The sequence below is a fragment of the Rhinopithecus roxellana genome, chromosome 6 (genome assembly GCF_007565055.1).
Source record: "Rhinopithecus roxellana isolate Shanxi Qingling chromosome 6, ASM756505v1, whole genome shotgun sequence".
NCBI lineage: Eukaryota > Metazoa > Chordata > Mammalia > Primates > Cercopithecidae > Rhinopithecus > Rhinopithecus roxellana.
In genome coordinates, this window is record NC_044554.1 from 58555095 (window position 1) to 58571955 (window position 16861).

Here is a 16861-nt window from a genome sequence, read left to right on the forward strand (position 1 = left end):
CAACTATGCTTTTAGTTTCCTTCCCCCTAACTTTCTTCCAGTCAATGACTAAACCTGCTCTGAAAAGAGGAGTGAAACAAAAGAACTGCTCAGGAAACCTACGTCTGGAAACACAGCAATCATTGTTTAAAGTTGGAAGAACGTGAGCAAAACTGAAGTCTAGATAATTTACTCAACTTGAAAAACTCAGATTTACTTTCAAGGCCGTTTCAACAATTCCTTCCTTTCCTAGCTTCCTTTCATTTCACTACAACAAGCCATACAGTCCTTTAGACCAGTGCTTCTCAAAGTGTGGAACCCCAATCAGCAGTATCAGCATCACCTAACGCTTCTAAGAAATGCAGATTCTCAAGGTGCACCCCAGACCTACTGCTTCCGAAACTTGGAGGGTGGGACCCAGAGTCTGTGATACACCAACCTCTCCAGGTGACTCTGATGCTTGCTAAAGTCTGAAAACTGCTGCTTCGGGTAACGGGAACAGAAAACGCACAAGAGATCTGATTTCTAGAACAAGATGATTCTTAAATCTGAAGTGACAAAGGGGGATAGAGAAGGAGAGTCTATTGTGTAACTAGGGCATCATTAGCTTAATTTCTAGATTAAGGCCCAGATATCACACTTGGCAACCTCTAATAAGTGGTATATAAAGCTGGTACCTTCCAGGTGTTTTAGGAGTGCCCTACTGCTATTTCCATGAGCAGATATCAGAATGGTTTTGCCACGTAAGACTTCAGGAGCAATCCTTTCATTCCAATAGGGAAGGAGTCTTTCCAGAACATCCTTTAAGCTTTCAGACCGTGGCAGTTGATCCAAGGGCACATCACATACTTTATACCTCCGGTCGTTGTAGATTTCGTGGTAGTAAGGATGAGACTCCTCAATGGGAGGTGGGGTTACATTGTAGCTTCTTCTCCAGAGCCTCACTTGTTCTTCACCATGATTCAAAGCCATTTGCTCCCTGTTGAGACCGATCAAGGCCCCATAGTGACGCTCATTTAGACGCCAGGAGCTTTCCACGGGCACCCATTCCTGCCCTAGCTCTTCCAGGATCAGCCAGGCTGTGTGAATGGACCGATTAAGGACAGATGTGAATACAAGATCAAACTCAAAGTTTAATGCTTTGAGTTGCTTCCCACAGTTCCGAGCTTCCTCCATGCCTTCACTGTTGAGTTTCTGATCCACCCAGCTACAAAAACGGTTCTCCTTATTCCAAGCACCCTCTCCATGTCTTAACATAATAAGTTTGTACTTGGACATACTGATGGCTGAACTTCCCAGGTGTTTTCAAATGGGCTAATATTCAAGGACAGCAATACATCTAGAAAGACAAGAACAAGGCTAAGTTATATTCTTCATTCAACTGACCACCTAGGGATAGAAACAGTTTTACAACACCCAATTTCTAAAAGAAACTGAAATCCCTTTGAACAGTCAGAAATGTGATAACTCATACACTGGGACACATACAGGCATATTCTATAGATATTAATAATTCATTACAGGGAACCTAGTTGACTTTTTTCTGATGTTTGGATAGCATGTTAACTGTATGACATAAAATAACAAAACACTTCATTCTAATGGCATGCTGTGTTTCTGCCAGATACAAAGGCAATTTGTGCTTACAGTAGAAAGGACTTAATATAATGAGTTACAGACGTCTGAAAGAATGACTAGTAGCTGGGAACTCCCAGCTCCCAGCAGCTGACTCTACACTGAAGGCGTCCTTTTCACTTTGTTTTCCTGTGGTGGAAAAAGAAGTATTTACCAGTCTCACATTCTTATATTATTAGAATAATATAGAAGTTATTAAACAAGTTATTTCAATGCACCACTGCATATATCTGGCATGTATCACTGGCTGGTGGCAACTAGCTCTTCAATGCCACAGGCTACATCACACACTAGAAAATCTAAGGTATGCAAAACACATCAGTTCAACATTCAGACAAATTAAAAATGATTTAAAGAGACACTAACACCAAATATGGTATGCACCTAAATAATCTTGCACCTGCCTGAAGATAGTTTTCAGCAGGAATAAATCCAGATGCAAAATAAGCTATCAAATGCAAGCAGCTGAGGGATGCTGCCTGTACAAACAGATCTGGTCTGTAGGAGTGAGAGGAACCACACTGATAAAGAGGCCACGCCTCCTCCTCCCCAGCCCTCCAGATATCCTACACACACCAGCTACATCTCAGCAGGGGGAGAATCTAGTAAAGGGAGACCAGCAACTCTCAAGCTATGCTGAACTCCTTACATTTAAGCTGCTGGCCTGAAGATCTGCTGGGCCCACTCTGTCCTCGGAGAATCTGCTGACATGGCTGCTCGGTCTGCCTCTCTCTCCTTGTGGTGGACACATCTGCACTGACACATGCTTGGTTTACATGCCCGGCGTCTCCATCTCCGCTCCAGTGTTTTTGCACACTGGGTTGTAAAGATCATACGAGAACTAGGGCCTGGTCTTCTGCCACTCTTGGCAACTTCCATTAACTGGAGATTTTCTGTCCCACTTAAACTGTGAGTCACCCACAGTAAAATAACAATCAATGGCAAAATTGATTGGAATCTAGATCTAGTTTCCACCTTTCTTTAGTAATTCCTAGAGATTCTGAAGGGAAAACAGTCTTTAAAATAAGGCTTTATATTTCAATGGAAGGCAAACAGAGGACTTAAGGGAAGAAATCAAATTGAGGTGATATGCAAGTACCATCATGTATTGCTTAATGAAGGCAATATGTTCTGGCAAATGCATCATTAGGTGATTTCATCGGGCAAACAACATAGAATGTACTTACACAAACCTAGATGGTATACATAATTTTACTTATGTATATTTTTTCATATGGAAAACCAAGTATCCCAGCACAATTAATGAATATCAGTCATTTCCCCTACTCGATCTGCAATGCCAATGTCAAGTGCCACATATCAGATGTCTATATATGCTCCATTGCCATCTTACAGGGTCACCATCATACACGCGATCCATGCTTGACTGAAACATCATTAGGTGGTGCATGGCTGAAGTTGAAAGGCTACAGCAGTTAGGATGATGATTCTCCTTCCTTGCTAAGTACCAGGTTGCTGTGCATGTGGAGCAGGGAAGTGCCAGGGAACCAGAGGAGCCTAGGCTCAGGACCCAGGTGAGAGCATCCCACAGAGCTGAGAATTCCCCGGGAGGGAGCCCAATGTCTCTGTCCTTAGCACAGAAGGGGCATCGGGGTGGCAGAACAGAGAAGGGAACAAAAGGTATCTAGGGAGTGTTTTGCCAGATGACTGCCTGTGCCCAGGGGCAGAATAGTCATGAGTCTAACAAAGTTCAAGCTTCAGAGCCCCTCACCTGCAAGAAACCAAGCGATAAGTACACACATACACCCCCACCCCCCCCACCACACACACATACACGGAGGGGTGTGTATATGTTAATTTGCAAATGGAAGATATTTTTGCATTGTTTCTTTACAAAGCCCCAATCCACCAAGTAGTAGAAGCCTGAGATCTATCAAAAACTGTATCTACCCTTTGTAACCATCTATCATTTTGTTTTGTTAGTGGTAGCAGAGGAGGGGGATGGAGAAAAAAGAAGGTATCAACTGTTGCTCTACCTTCACTCTCAGTTTATCTTGTCAAGTGAGAAGCCTCCATAAGCTAATGAAGCCGTTCTCTCTTCAGTTAAAGAAGGGCATGGTTAGACAAATTTTGTAGACAGAAGCACCTTTCCACCATCTTTTGATTATAAACTACACCAAGGGGACAAAACAATGTAGCAATAGCAACATGGACACTCAGGCACCCACCACCAAGCTTTGTGCTCTTATCCTCCTGTATTTGCTTACTGCATTAAAAAAAAGTTCTGTTTTCTTTTTACTGAAAAAATACACACACACACACACACACACACACACACACACACACACACACACCCCAGAACAGAGGAACAGTACTGCAGACACAGAAACTATGCAAATACACATCCTTCCCTCACTCTGAAGCATGGGAATACATTTACACAGATGAATATATGATAAAGTACTAAATTAGTATATCTATCTCAGGAAAACAAAAGGTCACTTTCCTCTCTCCTCCCTAGTACTATCAACAGACTTTTCCCACTTAACTAACTGCTGCATATTTACAAAGAAACTGCTGAGGATTAGCTTGCAAACATAAAAACTTCTATCAACATCCACTGGAGCTGATTTACCCAGTGTTTACCAAGAAATACACAACGCTGTAGCCAGTGTGATTTAAAGTTTAAGGCATGGATTGCAAACTCAAATTCCTACAATGGCCAGGCAGCTGTGTGAAGCAGAGTGCAGCTGGACTATGGGGAGTGATGGGCACCGTGAACTGCAAGGAATATGCATGCTTCTCTGAAGGAGGCAACTCTTGTGTAAACAGTAAAAGCTTTCCTATAACCTCATCTCATTGAGCCAACAGCACTGTTCTTAGAACTTTTCTGGAAAACAAAAAGAAGATGGGATTGCTGACACCAAAGACTAGGGTGAATGCAAGACCCAGAGTCAGACCACAGAGAACCTTTAAGTAAGTAGATGTCATTTTTTAAAAAAAGTTAAAACAATCCTTTCAAAACCTCCTAAAAATTCATGTAAAAAATAAAAGGAGAACTTATTACTTAGCTCCAGTCCACTGCCCTGTGATACTGAGCAATTGAGGTTTCTAGATCTTCCAATTAAAAAAAAAAAAAGAAAACGTATTTTTATCTGATATCTGATTTAAATATTAGCAACTAATGTACATTTGTAAAATGTGAGTGAAACAAAACATTTCTTCTGCAGGCTAGATCACAGCTGCTAGCTTATGACCTCTGACTTAAAGGGAAACCTCCCCTAGGCCACAGATAAATGATGCAGCCACCATACCCCAGCAGACAGAACCCAAGCATCTGGACCACTTAACCAGCTTTCCTGTTATTGTCCAACACAGCCTTTCAAATGACAGACCCTCTAATCCCCATAATGCTCTGGGCTTCCTTCTCCCTGACCCACCTTTAGAGCCCTCCCTCCCCAAACCATTTGCTGGTGCCCTGCAGAATTCCTAGCTCTGTCTTCAAACTCCCACTCAGCTTTGAGCATCAATTGTGCTGAAAAAGAACTGAACTGAAAACTACCTCTTCCCAGGTGACACTGCTTCTCTCTCTAGTAGGGGGTGCTCATGCCTCATACCCTAGGGTTAGGGTCACGTGATGGGCAGCGTCCTGCTTCCTCTGCTGACCAAACTGCCCCTCCCCCACCATCCTGGGGAGTTGGGGAGCTTCAGTGTTGAAAGTCTTGCTATATTCAGTTGAAGTTCTCTTGCCCTCATTTATTAACTGCAAACTAACAATTAAACTCCTTGAAAATTGATCTTACTTTAAACCTTTAATTCTTCCTATTGGTCTTAGGAAAATGTTCAGAATCCTTCATGTAGACCTACAAGGCTTTGGTTTTATTTCCTTGAGCATGTCAGGTTCTTTCTTGCCTCAGTAGTTTTGGACACACTCTACCCCATGCAGAACACTCACCCTTCATCTCTTCTCTCCATTGCCACTTCAGTCCCACCCTGCTTTAGGTTAAGCTCTAGTCATCCTTTAGATCAGTTGTGTCCAATCAAGATATAATGCGAGGCACAATGAAGTTTTAAATTTTCTACAAGCCACATGAAAAAGTAAAAAGAAATAGGTGGAATAAATTGTAATCTTGTATTTAATCCTATAGGTCCAAAAGTTATCATTCAGACATGGAGTCAAAGGAGATCATTTTGGAACTTTAAAGGTATAATGACTGCTCTATTGGATTTCAGACTTGTATGGGGCCTGCTGTACCCCCTTTGTTTTGGCCAATTTCTCCCATTTGGAACAGGTGTATTTACCCAATGCCTGTACCCCCATTGTATCTAGGAAGTAACTAACTTGCTTTCAATTTTCTCGGCTCATAGGCAGAGAGGGCTTGCCTTGTCTCAGATGAGACTTTGGATTTGGACTTTTGGGTAATGCTGGAATGAGCTAAGACTGTGGGGGACTGTTGGAAAGGGCATGATTATGTTTTGAAATGTGAGGACATGAGATTTGGGAGGGGCCAGGGTGGAATGATATGGTTTGGCTTTGTGTCCTCAACCAAATTTCGTCTTGAAGTTCCCATAATCCCCATGTGTCATGAGAGGGACCCAGTGGGAGGTAATTGACTTATGGGGGCAGTTACCTTCATGCTGTTCTCATGATAGAAAGTGAGTTCTCACGAGATCTGATGGTTTTATAAGCTTTGCCCCCACTTCACTTATATTTCTCCTTGCTGCCACCATGTGAAGAACATGTTTGCTTCCCATTCCACCATGATTGTAAGCTTCCTGAGGCCTCTCCAGCCATGCTGAACTGTGAATCAATTAAACCTCTTTCCTTTATAAATTACCCAGTCTCTGATATGTTTTATTAGCAGCATGAGAACTAATACAATTCTAACACATGATCCACACAAAAATTATTAATAAGGCAGTTTACATTCTTTTTTTCATAGTATGTCTTTGGAATCTGGTGTGTATTTTATAATGAAAACACATCTCAGTGTGAGCCAGCCACATTTCAAGTGCTCCATAGCCACATGTGACCAGTGGCTACCACACTAGATCATGCAGCTTTAGAGCTCAGCTTAAATGTTAGTTCCTCCAGGTCAGTGGTTCTCAAACTTTAATGTGCATCAAAATCACATTAAACAGATTGCTTGAGCCCACTTTCAGAGCCTGATTTAGTAGGTCTGGGGTGGGATTGTGAATATGCATTTCTAGCAGGTCCTCAGGTGATGGTGACATGGCTGGTCCAAGGACCATGTTTTGAGAACCCCTGCTTTAGACAGACTTCTCTCCCTTGCTCTTCACTCATTGGAAGTAGTTCAGGCCTGCTGACCTACTCCTAGAGCATCCTGCTTAACCACCTTTGGTGCACCTGTAATGGATCCCTTGCGATATATTACCTGTTCAATGGCTATGTACCCTGTAAGACTGTAAGTGGCATCAAGGCAGGTCTTACTGCTGTATCTCTAGAACCTAGCACATCACTTGGTACATATGAGGCACTCGGTAGGTGTGCTGACTGAATCTAAGTCAGACAGAAATGACTGGATTGTACTCCATTATAGTTTTGTACCTTGTACTTTTGTACTATAAGTTTAGTATACTCATGGATGGCCATAATCTTCACAGAAAAAAAAAAATGGAGAGTCTGATTGACTTGTCCAAAAACATATGGCCAGTAAATGGCAAACTGGAACTGAAACCCTGGTTTTCTGCCTTCAACCCACCACTGGAGATATTAGAGTCGTGGTTTGAGGATCTTAGCTTACTTGGCTTCACTTCACAGGGGCATCTCCAGTCCCAACTTGTCCTTCCAAACCCAGGCAGCCATTTCATAAAATGCAAACGAACAAGGTGAGCATGAAGGAGGGCTCGGCTTATTAGTACTCTTGAGAAAAACCTCAAGGCGCAAAGTAAGCCAGGCGATAGTCACCCCAACTTATAAAGAGGAACTTTACTAAGAATATATACTCCCCACCCCAAATTAAAAACGATTCCTTTTCAACCTCAAGCTTTATTTTTTTGTTTTGTTTTGTTTTTCATAAAAGCTCACCAACATGCACCTGGTTTCTCATTTATCCCATAGCAAAAGTTACTGGCACTTACATTAAGTACCGATTTTAATCAATAATTTACATCATGCTAAAAAAAAAAAAAAACAAACCACATAGGTTATTGAATTATCCCCCAGGGTGTCCTCCTTTTTAAAGTGTGATCTGGCTTGAAGAAAAGTTTACTAAGCAAACATCTTTTATACAACTCTGTATCTTATCCTCCCTCCCCTTCCTCTTGTCCATTTACCTTCCCTTCTAGCCATTCCTTTTTTAGTTTCCTGACACCTGACTCGTGCCTTGCCCACTCTACTGAAAAGGTGTCTCAAAAGACTGCAGGTTAGTTACTTCTTACTAAGTGGAGATCATCTTCTCCATGACTTCTCTAAAACAGACTACTTCCATCAAGAAAAAAAACCCACTAAGATTTTGGTGTAGCATTTCCTCCAGCTCTTCTATGATTACATCTCAGTCTTGGGTCTCTGCATTTTCTTTTTTTTTTTTTTTTTTTTTTGAGACGGAGTCTCGCTCTGTCTCCCAGGCTGGAGTGCAGTGGTGCAATCTCGGCTCACTGCAAGCTCCGCCTCCCGGGTTTACGCCATTCTCCTGCCTCAGCCTCCCGAGTAGCTGGGACTACAGGCGCCCGCCATCTCGCCCGGCTAGTTTTTTGTATTTTTTAGTAGAGACGGGGTTTCACTGTGTAGGCCAGGATGGTCTCGATCTCCTGACCTCGTGATCCACCCGTCTCGGCCTCCCAAAGTGCTGGGATTACAGGCTTGAGCCACCGCGCCCGGCCGGGTCTCTGCATTTTCTTACCTACCTGTGAGAGTACTATAAAGATGATCATATTAGTCACAGTAGCCAACATTCACAGAGTGCTCACCTATGAATGTTACTTCAATGTTACCTGGCACTGTGAATCCTCAACCGCCATTCTATGGAGTGGCTACTATGTTTACTCCCATTTTACAGATGAAGAAACAGGAGCAGAGGTTAACTTGCCCAACGTAACAGAGGCTGTAAATGGCAGAGCTGGAATTTAGTCTCAAGAAGTCTATATCTATGTCCTGAACCATTTTGCTACACTATCACGTTGAAACCTGAGGCTAAGTCTTCAGTTCTTGGAAATCCTTTTCTCACTGCTTTAATCACATTAAAATGGATGACTCATAAATTGAAAGCCCCAAATACTCAGTCTCCCTAGCCTGACCAATTAATTCATTCTTCAAACATTTTGCACATTCCATTTAGGGATAGCCCAATGCTAGGCCTATGAGGAATATGTAATCCAACAAGAATTACGTCTTCAGTACGTGTGTGTGTGTATGTGTGTCTAAAACTCAAAGTAATTCACACCATGAGAAAGCACTTCATTAGTAAAAGGTGGGAAGGGAGAGAATATTTCTGAGTAAGGCTTCGTGGACACAGTACTTTTTAAGCTGGATTTGGAAAGGCAAGGTTTAGATTTACAGAAAAAAGTAAATGAATTACAATCTAGGGGAACAGTGAGTGAAGGCAAAGGAGCAGGCACATATGGAAAATGGTGAGCCCATTCAAACTGGCTGGAGTATAGCTAGAGTAACCACACATCCTGATTTGCCTAATAGGCAAAAAATATTCTTTCCATAAAATTGAAGTTATGGTTCAAGATTAGCATTCTTTCAGCAAGGTCAGGACAGAGAGGGTAGTTAGGAGAAAGATGCACATGCATCATTATTACAGAACAGTATTGTCTTAGGCCTGTTTCCCCAACATAATTACTACTAGGGCCCCTTTCACACTTAAGTGTCCCATTTGGAAAATTATATGGCCACTCTTAAGTACAGGATATAACAAGGAAGCAGGAGGAGACTAGCCTAGAAAGATAAGAACAAATAATGACCCAAAAAAGGCCTTGTTTTTCTATACATATTGGGATATCATTAAAAGTCTAGTTAGCATGCATTTTAGCAGGATCAGGCAGCACTTACATACAGAGATAGACCAGAAAACCCAGGAGTATGAACACTAGCTGAGAGGTTTTTGCAATAATTCTGGTAACACAGGATAAAGACTTCGACCAGGACAATGGCTGTTTAAGTGAGATGAAGGAGATAAATGTGAAAGACACTACAGCTTAGCTCAGATATTAGCAACTTTTTCTGTAAACCACCAAATAGCAAATTTTTTAGGCTTTCTAGGCTACACTGGTCTCTGCCATAATTAGGCACAATCGTATCATTCTGCCATTGCAGCTGAAAGCCACCATACGTAATATGTAAGTGGATAAATCTGTTTCAATAAAACTTTACATATGGACACTGAAATTAGAATTTCATATAATTTTCATGCACATGAAATACTAATTTATTTCAACCATTTTACATGTAAAACCCATGCATAGTTTGTGGGCTGTTCAAAAACAGGCAGTAGACATATGATCCAGCAAGCCCACCACTGGGTATACATCCAAAAGAAAGAAAATAAGTATACTGAAGAGATATCTGCACTCTATGTTTATTGCACCACTATTCACAATAGCCAAGATATGGAAGCAATCTAAGTGCCCATCAACAGATGAACGGATAAAGAAAAATTGGCACATGTATACAGTGGAATATTATTCAGCCATAAAAAGAATGAAACCCTGTCATTCACAATAACATGGATGGAACTGGAGAGCATAAGGTTAGGTGAAAGAAGTCAGGCATGGAAAGATTAATTTCACATGTTTTCAATCACATGTGGGAGCTAACAATTTTGAAAACTGAACATATCGCAATAGCAGAATTATGGTTGCCAGAGGCAGGGAACGGTAACAGGAGCAGGGAGATTAAAGTGAGGATGGTTAACAGATACAAAACTATAGTTAGAACAAATAAGATCTAGTATTCTGTAGCACAATAGGGTGATAATAATTTACTGCATTTTAAAAATAACTAAAATAATGGAATTAGAACGTTCCCAAAACAAAAAAAAATAGATAAATCCATGAGGTAATAGACAAATGCATGAGGTAAATCAATAAACCTGATTTGATCATTACATATTGTACACCTGTACCAAAATATCACATATACCTATAAATATATACAACTATTATGCACCCATAATTTAAAATTAAAAACGTAAAATTTCTTTTAAAAGGTATAGGCCAGAAGGCCTCAATATGTCGATCTTGCCCTAGCTGGATCCCACACTTAGATCTACTAACGACAGCAGCATCTTTAACCTTTAAGCATCCCGTCATAGAATAATCCCAACATTATGAAATCACTAGATTTTATTCTTGGCCAGAACGGCAAGTACCATGAGTAATGGAATCCCATTCATAATTGTTTTTATTCCTCATAGAAGGCCATAGTGAGGACATTTAAATCAGTCTGAGTACTTGACTTCTGCTTAACTAAATTATTTAGGAATGGGTTCAAGATAGAACCACAGGGGAAAACTACGGGATTCATCCTGTTAATCTCCTTCAAAAATACCATGTGTCATTTTGACACACTTGACCCCATTAGACATCTTCATAAATTGCCCCATAGTGCCTCACACTTCAGGTGAATGTATACTTGCTCAGGAGTAGGTGCTACGTAATTGCTTTGACAATAAACAAATCGGTGATGCAAAGAACACACTTTGCAGGTGACTTATAACTTTCAAAGACCTTTCACTATAAATGTATAGGAATTCCATCTAAGTTAGCTATAAAGCAAAGAATATTCTTTCCATAAATGCCACCACAAAATTGAAACATAAAATTATGACTCAAGATTAGCATTCTTTTTGGCAAGACAGGGACTGTAGATAGGGGAATGATGTACTTGCAAGGCACTGCATTTACTAAGGTTACCCCTCTAATATTTTCGAGATCCCTAAGTACTTTCAACAAATGTAGCATGATCATCTGCTGCTGCTTCCTACTCCTTCCTTCAACTATATAATTCCACATATGAAATTATGTGAAATATAATTTCACATTATATTTCTCCCATAACTGAGGCTCCTCTGTTATAAGTACTCCCCATAACTGAGGCTCATCCTGTCTTCCAAACTGACACTCCTGGGACTTTGCTTCCTCCCTTCCTCACGTGTTTGAAAATTAATAATGCCTAAGACCCTAGTGGTACAACTCACGGACAAGCAGAACAAACTACAGGGTAAAGTCCAACTTAAAAACCTAGTTTTTCTTGTATTTCCAATGTTTGAGCAAGAAATTTTATCAGCAATGTAATGTTGAAGTTATATAAAGTAAGACAAATAGAACCAGAGTCACTTAGATTCAAAGCTTACATTTAAATATTAAATAGTCAAGTGCTATCCTAGACACTTAGATGATGTTTTCCTTGGTCCAAACCCTTACTGTGTGGCTTTGAGCAACTTTTAATCCCCACTGCAATAGGAATCTAACTTTATAGTAAGATGGGCTATTATTTGAGGACAGAGAAAAAGAACCATGTCTCTAACAAATTAAAAAGGGACAGTTCTCAAGGGAAATGAAATCTGGGGCTCAGTTCCTTAAGGCTTTTACTGTCTTAACAAACTGCCTTCCCCCATATCAAGTTCACTATTAGATGTTCAAACACAGCTGTACCTAAAAGTGTTCCATGGTCTATTACTTTTCCTAAGGCTTTGTAGAAACTTTTTCATCTGTACTTGCAGTTATAAGAATACCTTTTTACCAGGAGCAAACGTTACCACTCACTTTTTCCAGACACTAAACCCACGTTTTCCAGACACTAAAACCCTCTCATTCACCAATCTTACATCTACTAATATTTCCTATTGATTGCTTGTTACAAGAATAACCAGCCATACCAGGCAGATCCCTACTCGCAGGAAAGAGATATACATGTGTAAGGAGACGTGAATTTGCTCAGGGCATGTTGCATGTTCCAGCCTTCATGGCATCATCATTGTGGACAACACCCACTCACGACAGACCCCTCCTTCCTATCTCTGGTCTTTGTCTTCCCCAGGGTAGTAGCTTTTATCAACACAAATTGTTTCCACCAAATCCTAAAAGTCTAAAGTAAAAACAACCTAGATATGAGCCCAGCTCTGCTACTTACTGACAATGTGATCTTAAGTAAGTTATTTAAATTCTTTGAACCTCAGGTTCCATATCTATAAAGATGAGGATCATGAAACGACAGCTCTCAGGGGGCTATTAGGAAGATTAAATGAGATTATGGTAAAGCACTCTACCAAAAAGTGAGAGGTAGAATGGAGCAGACTTTGACTAACTCATAAATAATGGCACAGATCTCAGGCCTGTGAAAGCAATCCTACCTTGCCGATGATATGAGCAGAAGCAAAAACTGGGAATAAAGTAAAATGAAGGGAGGAATTAGAGGGGAAATGCTTGAATTAGGTAGTGGAAGGAGGAATGCAATCAAATATTGTAGGATGGAAGGTGATGGTAAGATACAGTCTCAGAAGCTTACCAAGTACTAATATTCTGCCATCCAAATGCTTTAATGAAGTGGTTAACATTTAATTTATATTTTACACAGTATGTTTTCCTCATATTTGTGGCCAAATTTCAGCAGAAGGGTTTTGTTATTAAGTAATACTTCTTGTCCTCTTTTGTTCTGCCACCCATATAAACATCTTTCATATCAGATTTTATTCCAAGGATGTTTCAAGAAACCATTCGGTTCAAACATTTTTGTGACCTCTGTTCTTCAGGCACTAGACACACAAAGATGAAGGCCCAGTGAATTTAGGTGCACCAATCATTACTTTAAATGTGCCTCTTAATCTCAACCAACCATAGAAGGCAAAAGAGGAAGAAAGATTAAAAGCTCTACCCAAACACTAACAGTGGTTGCTTCTAAGTGACATTTTTCTGCCACATTATACTTCTGTATGCTCCAAATTTTCTACAATAATCTGGTTTGGTTTAAATATGAACACAAAAGAGTATATCCTTGTAATGGGGACAAAAATAGGAAGATAAATAAGACCTAGTATTTGCTAGCACAACAGGGTGACTATAGTAAAAAATAATTTAATTATAAATTTTCAAATAACTAAAAGAGTATAATTGTACTGTTAGAAACACAAAGGATAAATGCTTTTGGTGACAGCTACCCTATTTACTCTGATGTAATAGCACTGTATGCCTATGTCAAAATATCTCATGTAACCCATAAATATATACACCTACTAGGTACCCACACAAATTAAAAATTAAAAAACAAGAATATATCCTTGAAGTTGGGAACTTTTACTTGCTACTAGATGGCACAGAATTTACTGCAATGAGACTCTGCTTGTGTACTAATCATTTTTACTTTAAAACGACTTTTAATACAGAGTTTATACTTCAGATATAATTTAATGCAAAGCAACATCTGCTTTCTAAAGATACAAAATTCGAGGTGGTAGGATCGCTTGAGCCCAGGAGGCAGAGGTGGAGGTTGCAGGGAGCAGAGATCGCGCCACTGCACTCCAGCCTGGGCAACAGAGCAAGACCCTGTCTCAAAAAAAAAAAAATGCAAAAATTAAGAGTCACAGTTGAAATGATTTGTTTAAGATCACACAAATAGTAACAGCTTCAGGACTAAAGCCAATGTTCTTGATTTCTAACTCAGAGCTCCTTCCACTATGACACTGTTGGAATCATGCTTCTCTAAAGTTCACCACCAACTGCGGAGCATCTGTGGTATATGAGGTGCTACCGGAATACAAAGATGGCTAAGAAAGTGCTATTCCCTGGACTTATGGGAGGCAGTTTAAAAAAAAAAGAAGGCCGGGCGTGGTGGCTCACGCCTGTAATCCTAGCACTTTGGGAAGCCGAGGCAGGCATATCACCTGAGGTCAGGAGTTTGAGACCAGGCTGGCCAACATGGTGAAACCCTGTCTCTACTAAAAATATAAAATTAGCCCGGCGTGTTGGCGCATGCCTGTAATCCCTGCTACTCGGGAGGCTGAGGCAGGAGAATGGATTGAATGGGGGAGGCGGAGGTTGCGGTGAGCCGAGATCGCGCCATTGCACTCCAGCGTGGGCAACAGGAGCGAAACTCCGTCTCAAAACGAAAGAAAGCAAGAGAGCAAGAAAGCAAGAAAAGAAAGAAAAGAGGGAGGGAGGGAGGGAGGGAGGGAGGGAGGGAGGGAAGGAAGGAAGGAAGGAAGGAAGGAAGGAAGGAAGGAAGGAAGGAAGGAAGGAAGGAAGGCAGGAAGGAAGGCAGGCAGGGAAAGCCAGGCGCAGTGGCTCATGCCTGTAATCCCAGCACTTTGGGAGGCCAAGGCGGGCAGATTACCTGAGGTCAGGAGTTCGAGACCAGCCTGGCCAACGTGGTGAAACCCGGTCTCTACTAAAAATACAAAAATTAGCCGGGCGTGGTGGCCTATGCTTGTTAATCCCAGCTACTTGGGAGGCTGAGGCAGGAGAATCGCTTGAACCCGAGAGGCGGAGGTTGCAGTGAGCCGAGATCGAGCCACTGCAGTCACTCCAGCCTGGGCGACAGAGCGAGACTCCGTTTCAAAAAATAAAAATAAAAAATAAAAGAGAAATTGACATGAGTTCTGCTTTCACTATAAAAAAACTTTAGTACCTACAGGTGAAACTTAGCTTTTGATTTTTTCCCCTCCTTGGAAGGAGTCTGCATTTAGTCAGCTAACCTATGTTAAGCTAAAGATCTTCCGTAATTTGGAAGGGAGGCAGTAGGGGAATGAGAGTTATAATAAGTTAGCTAATAACCAACTATTCTTTAAAGCTTAACTGTGAACTTAACTGCAATTACGCATTTCATTGACCTTCTCTAGTGTAATACCAGCCCCTGTCCCTTAGAAAAGAGGAAAATACACTTGTTTTTATTTCTAGTGGTTCTAAGAACTTGTGATTTGGCTCCAGATTCCTACATGAAAACACTGCATATATTCACCTCCTTCTCTTTTCACCGCATTCGAGTTTTTCTGTCTGCCACACAAAATGATAGGGCCAGGTCTGCCAAAGCCCAAATACAGCGGCATCGCCCTGCTGCCTTCCAGGAGATCTTCCTATTGAAAGCGCTCTGCCATACAGTGCCTCAAATGTCCAGGATAGAGTTTTCTTCCCTCCAACTTCTATCTATTCTTGCCATAAGGACAGCACTACCAAAGCGGGCTCTTCCTCTCAGTTAACCGAACTGTGACTGCCTGTGAGGCTCATTCTGAGAAAGGGACAAGGGAAAGGGACCAGGGCGATAAGTGAGGGTCACAGCTTGAGGGCTGGAGTGGGCACCAGACTCCCACCAACGAGTAAACCAGAGAAAGTAAAGAAACTGGCCTTCCCTGCACCCAAAAATAAAACATCACATCACTTAAAAAATGGAAACATTCGCAACATTTTCTAAAACAAAACCACTCACCTGCAAAGGGGCTACCAGCAGCAGCAGCAGCAGCAGCCGCTCCTCCGAGCCGCCGAACAGCCAGCGCCTCCTAGGACTCATCACTGCCGCCGGCATCGACGCTCTTTTCTAACCCCCGAACCAGACGTGGGCAGGTCCTAGGCTCTGCCTATTGGAAAGTCGAACTGTCACTCTTCCACGGTCCCTGCCTACTCCCAGGACCGGAGAGGTCTCTTCCGTTTACCAAATCCCAGGAGTAAGAAGTGGGTTCTGATTGGTTCGCTACAGAGACGAGCACATACCTGAACCAGTAAGGAGTTGGCTTCGACGCCGATGGGCGGGCTTGTGCCTAGGGAAGTAGAACTGCAAACCCTGCAGCGTCACTGGTGCAAAACCTTGGGTCCGGGGAGCGACTCGGCGGTTTGAGGTTCTAGAAAGCGTTTAAAGTGTTAGGAGAAACGCCTGCGGGTGAAGACAGGTGTCAGCGGACTCTTGGAAGAAGTGATGTTTCTTTTACTTATGGGAAATTTAGGGATTGAAACCTGAAGACGAAGCCGGGCTATCCTCCCAGAAGAATCTCCTTTCGCACAAATTCTCGTAGGTGAAAGTCTTAAGTGGTGATTAAAACAAATGCCTTTGAAGTGCTCGATTTATAGTCAGTAACGTATCCTTACTTTCTCTTACCGCTTTTATAGGGATTTCCGTTAGGCAGTTTGCTGACAGTCTTTTAGGTGGGAAAGAAAAGTCATGAATGGAATGCCCTAAAAGCTTATTGCACAGAGGAAGGGAGGCTGGAGTGGAATGAGAGAATGACAAATTCGGAGGCGACAATAACTGAACAAGAGAAATCTATGAAAACACCGGAAGTCTGGCACGAGGCCTTAAAAGCTTCTAAGCAGGCTTGAACTACCAACGAGGTTTTGA

At 41.6% G+C, this 16861-nt stretch overlaps 1 protein-coding gene across 1 annotated transcript in view; it reads right to left on the minus strand.

Moving 5' to 3' along the window:
• Window positions 1-16108, minus strand: part of BPGM (bisphosphoglycerate mutase) — a 33007-nt gene extending 16899 nt beyond the window's left edge. Inside the window, exons 1-2 of the mRNA XM_010354687.2 lie at window positions 15959-16108; window positions 657-1318 (exon numbers count right to left, since the gene is read on the minus strand). Coding sequence (XP_010352989.1) covers window positions 657-1257 — 601 coding nt within the window. The 5' untranslated portion in view covers window positions 1258-1318; window positions 15959-16108. The remainder of the gene's footprint in view (window positions 1-656; window positions 1319-15958) is intronic.
• Between the last annotated feature and the right edge of the window lie 753 nt (window positions 16109-16861).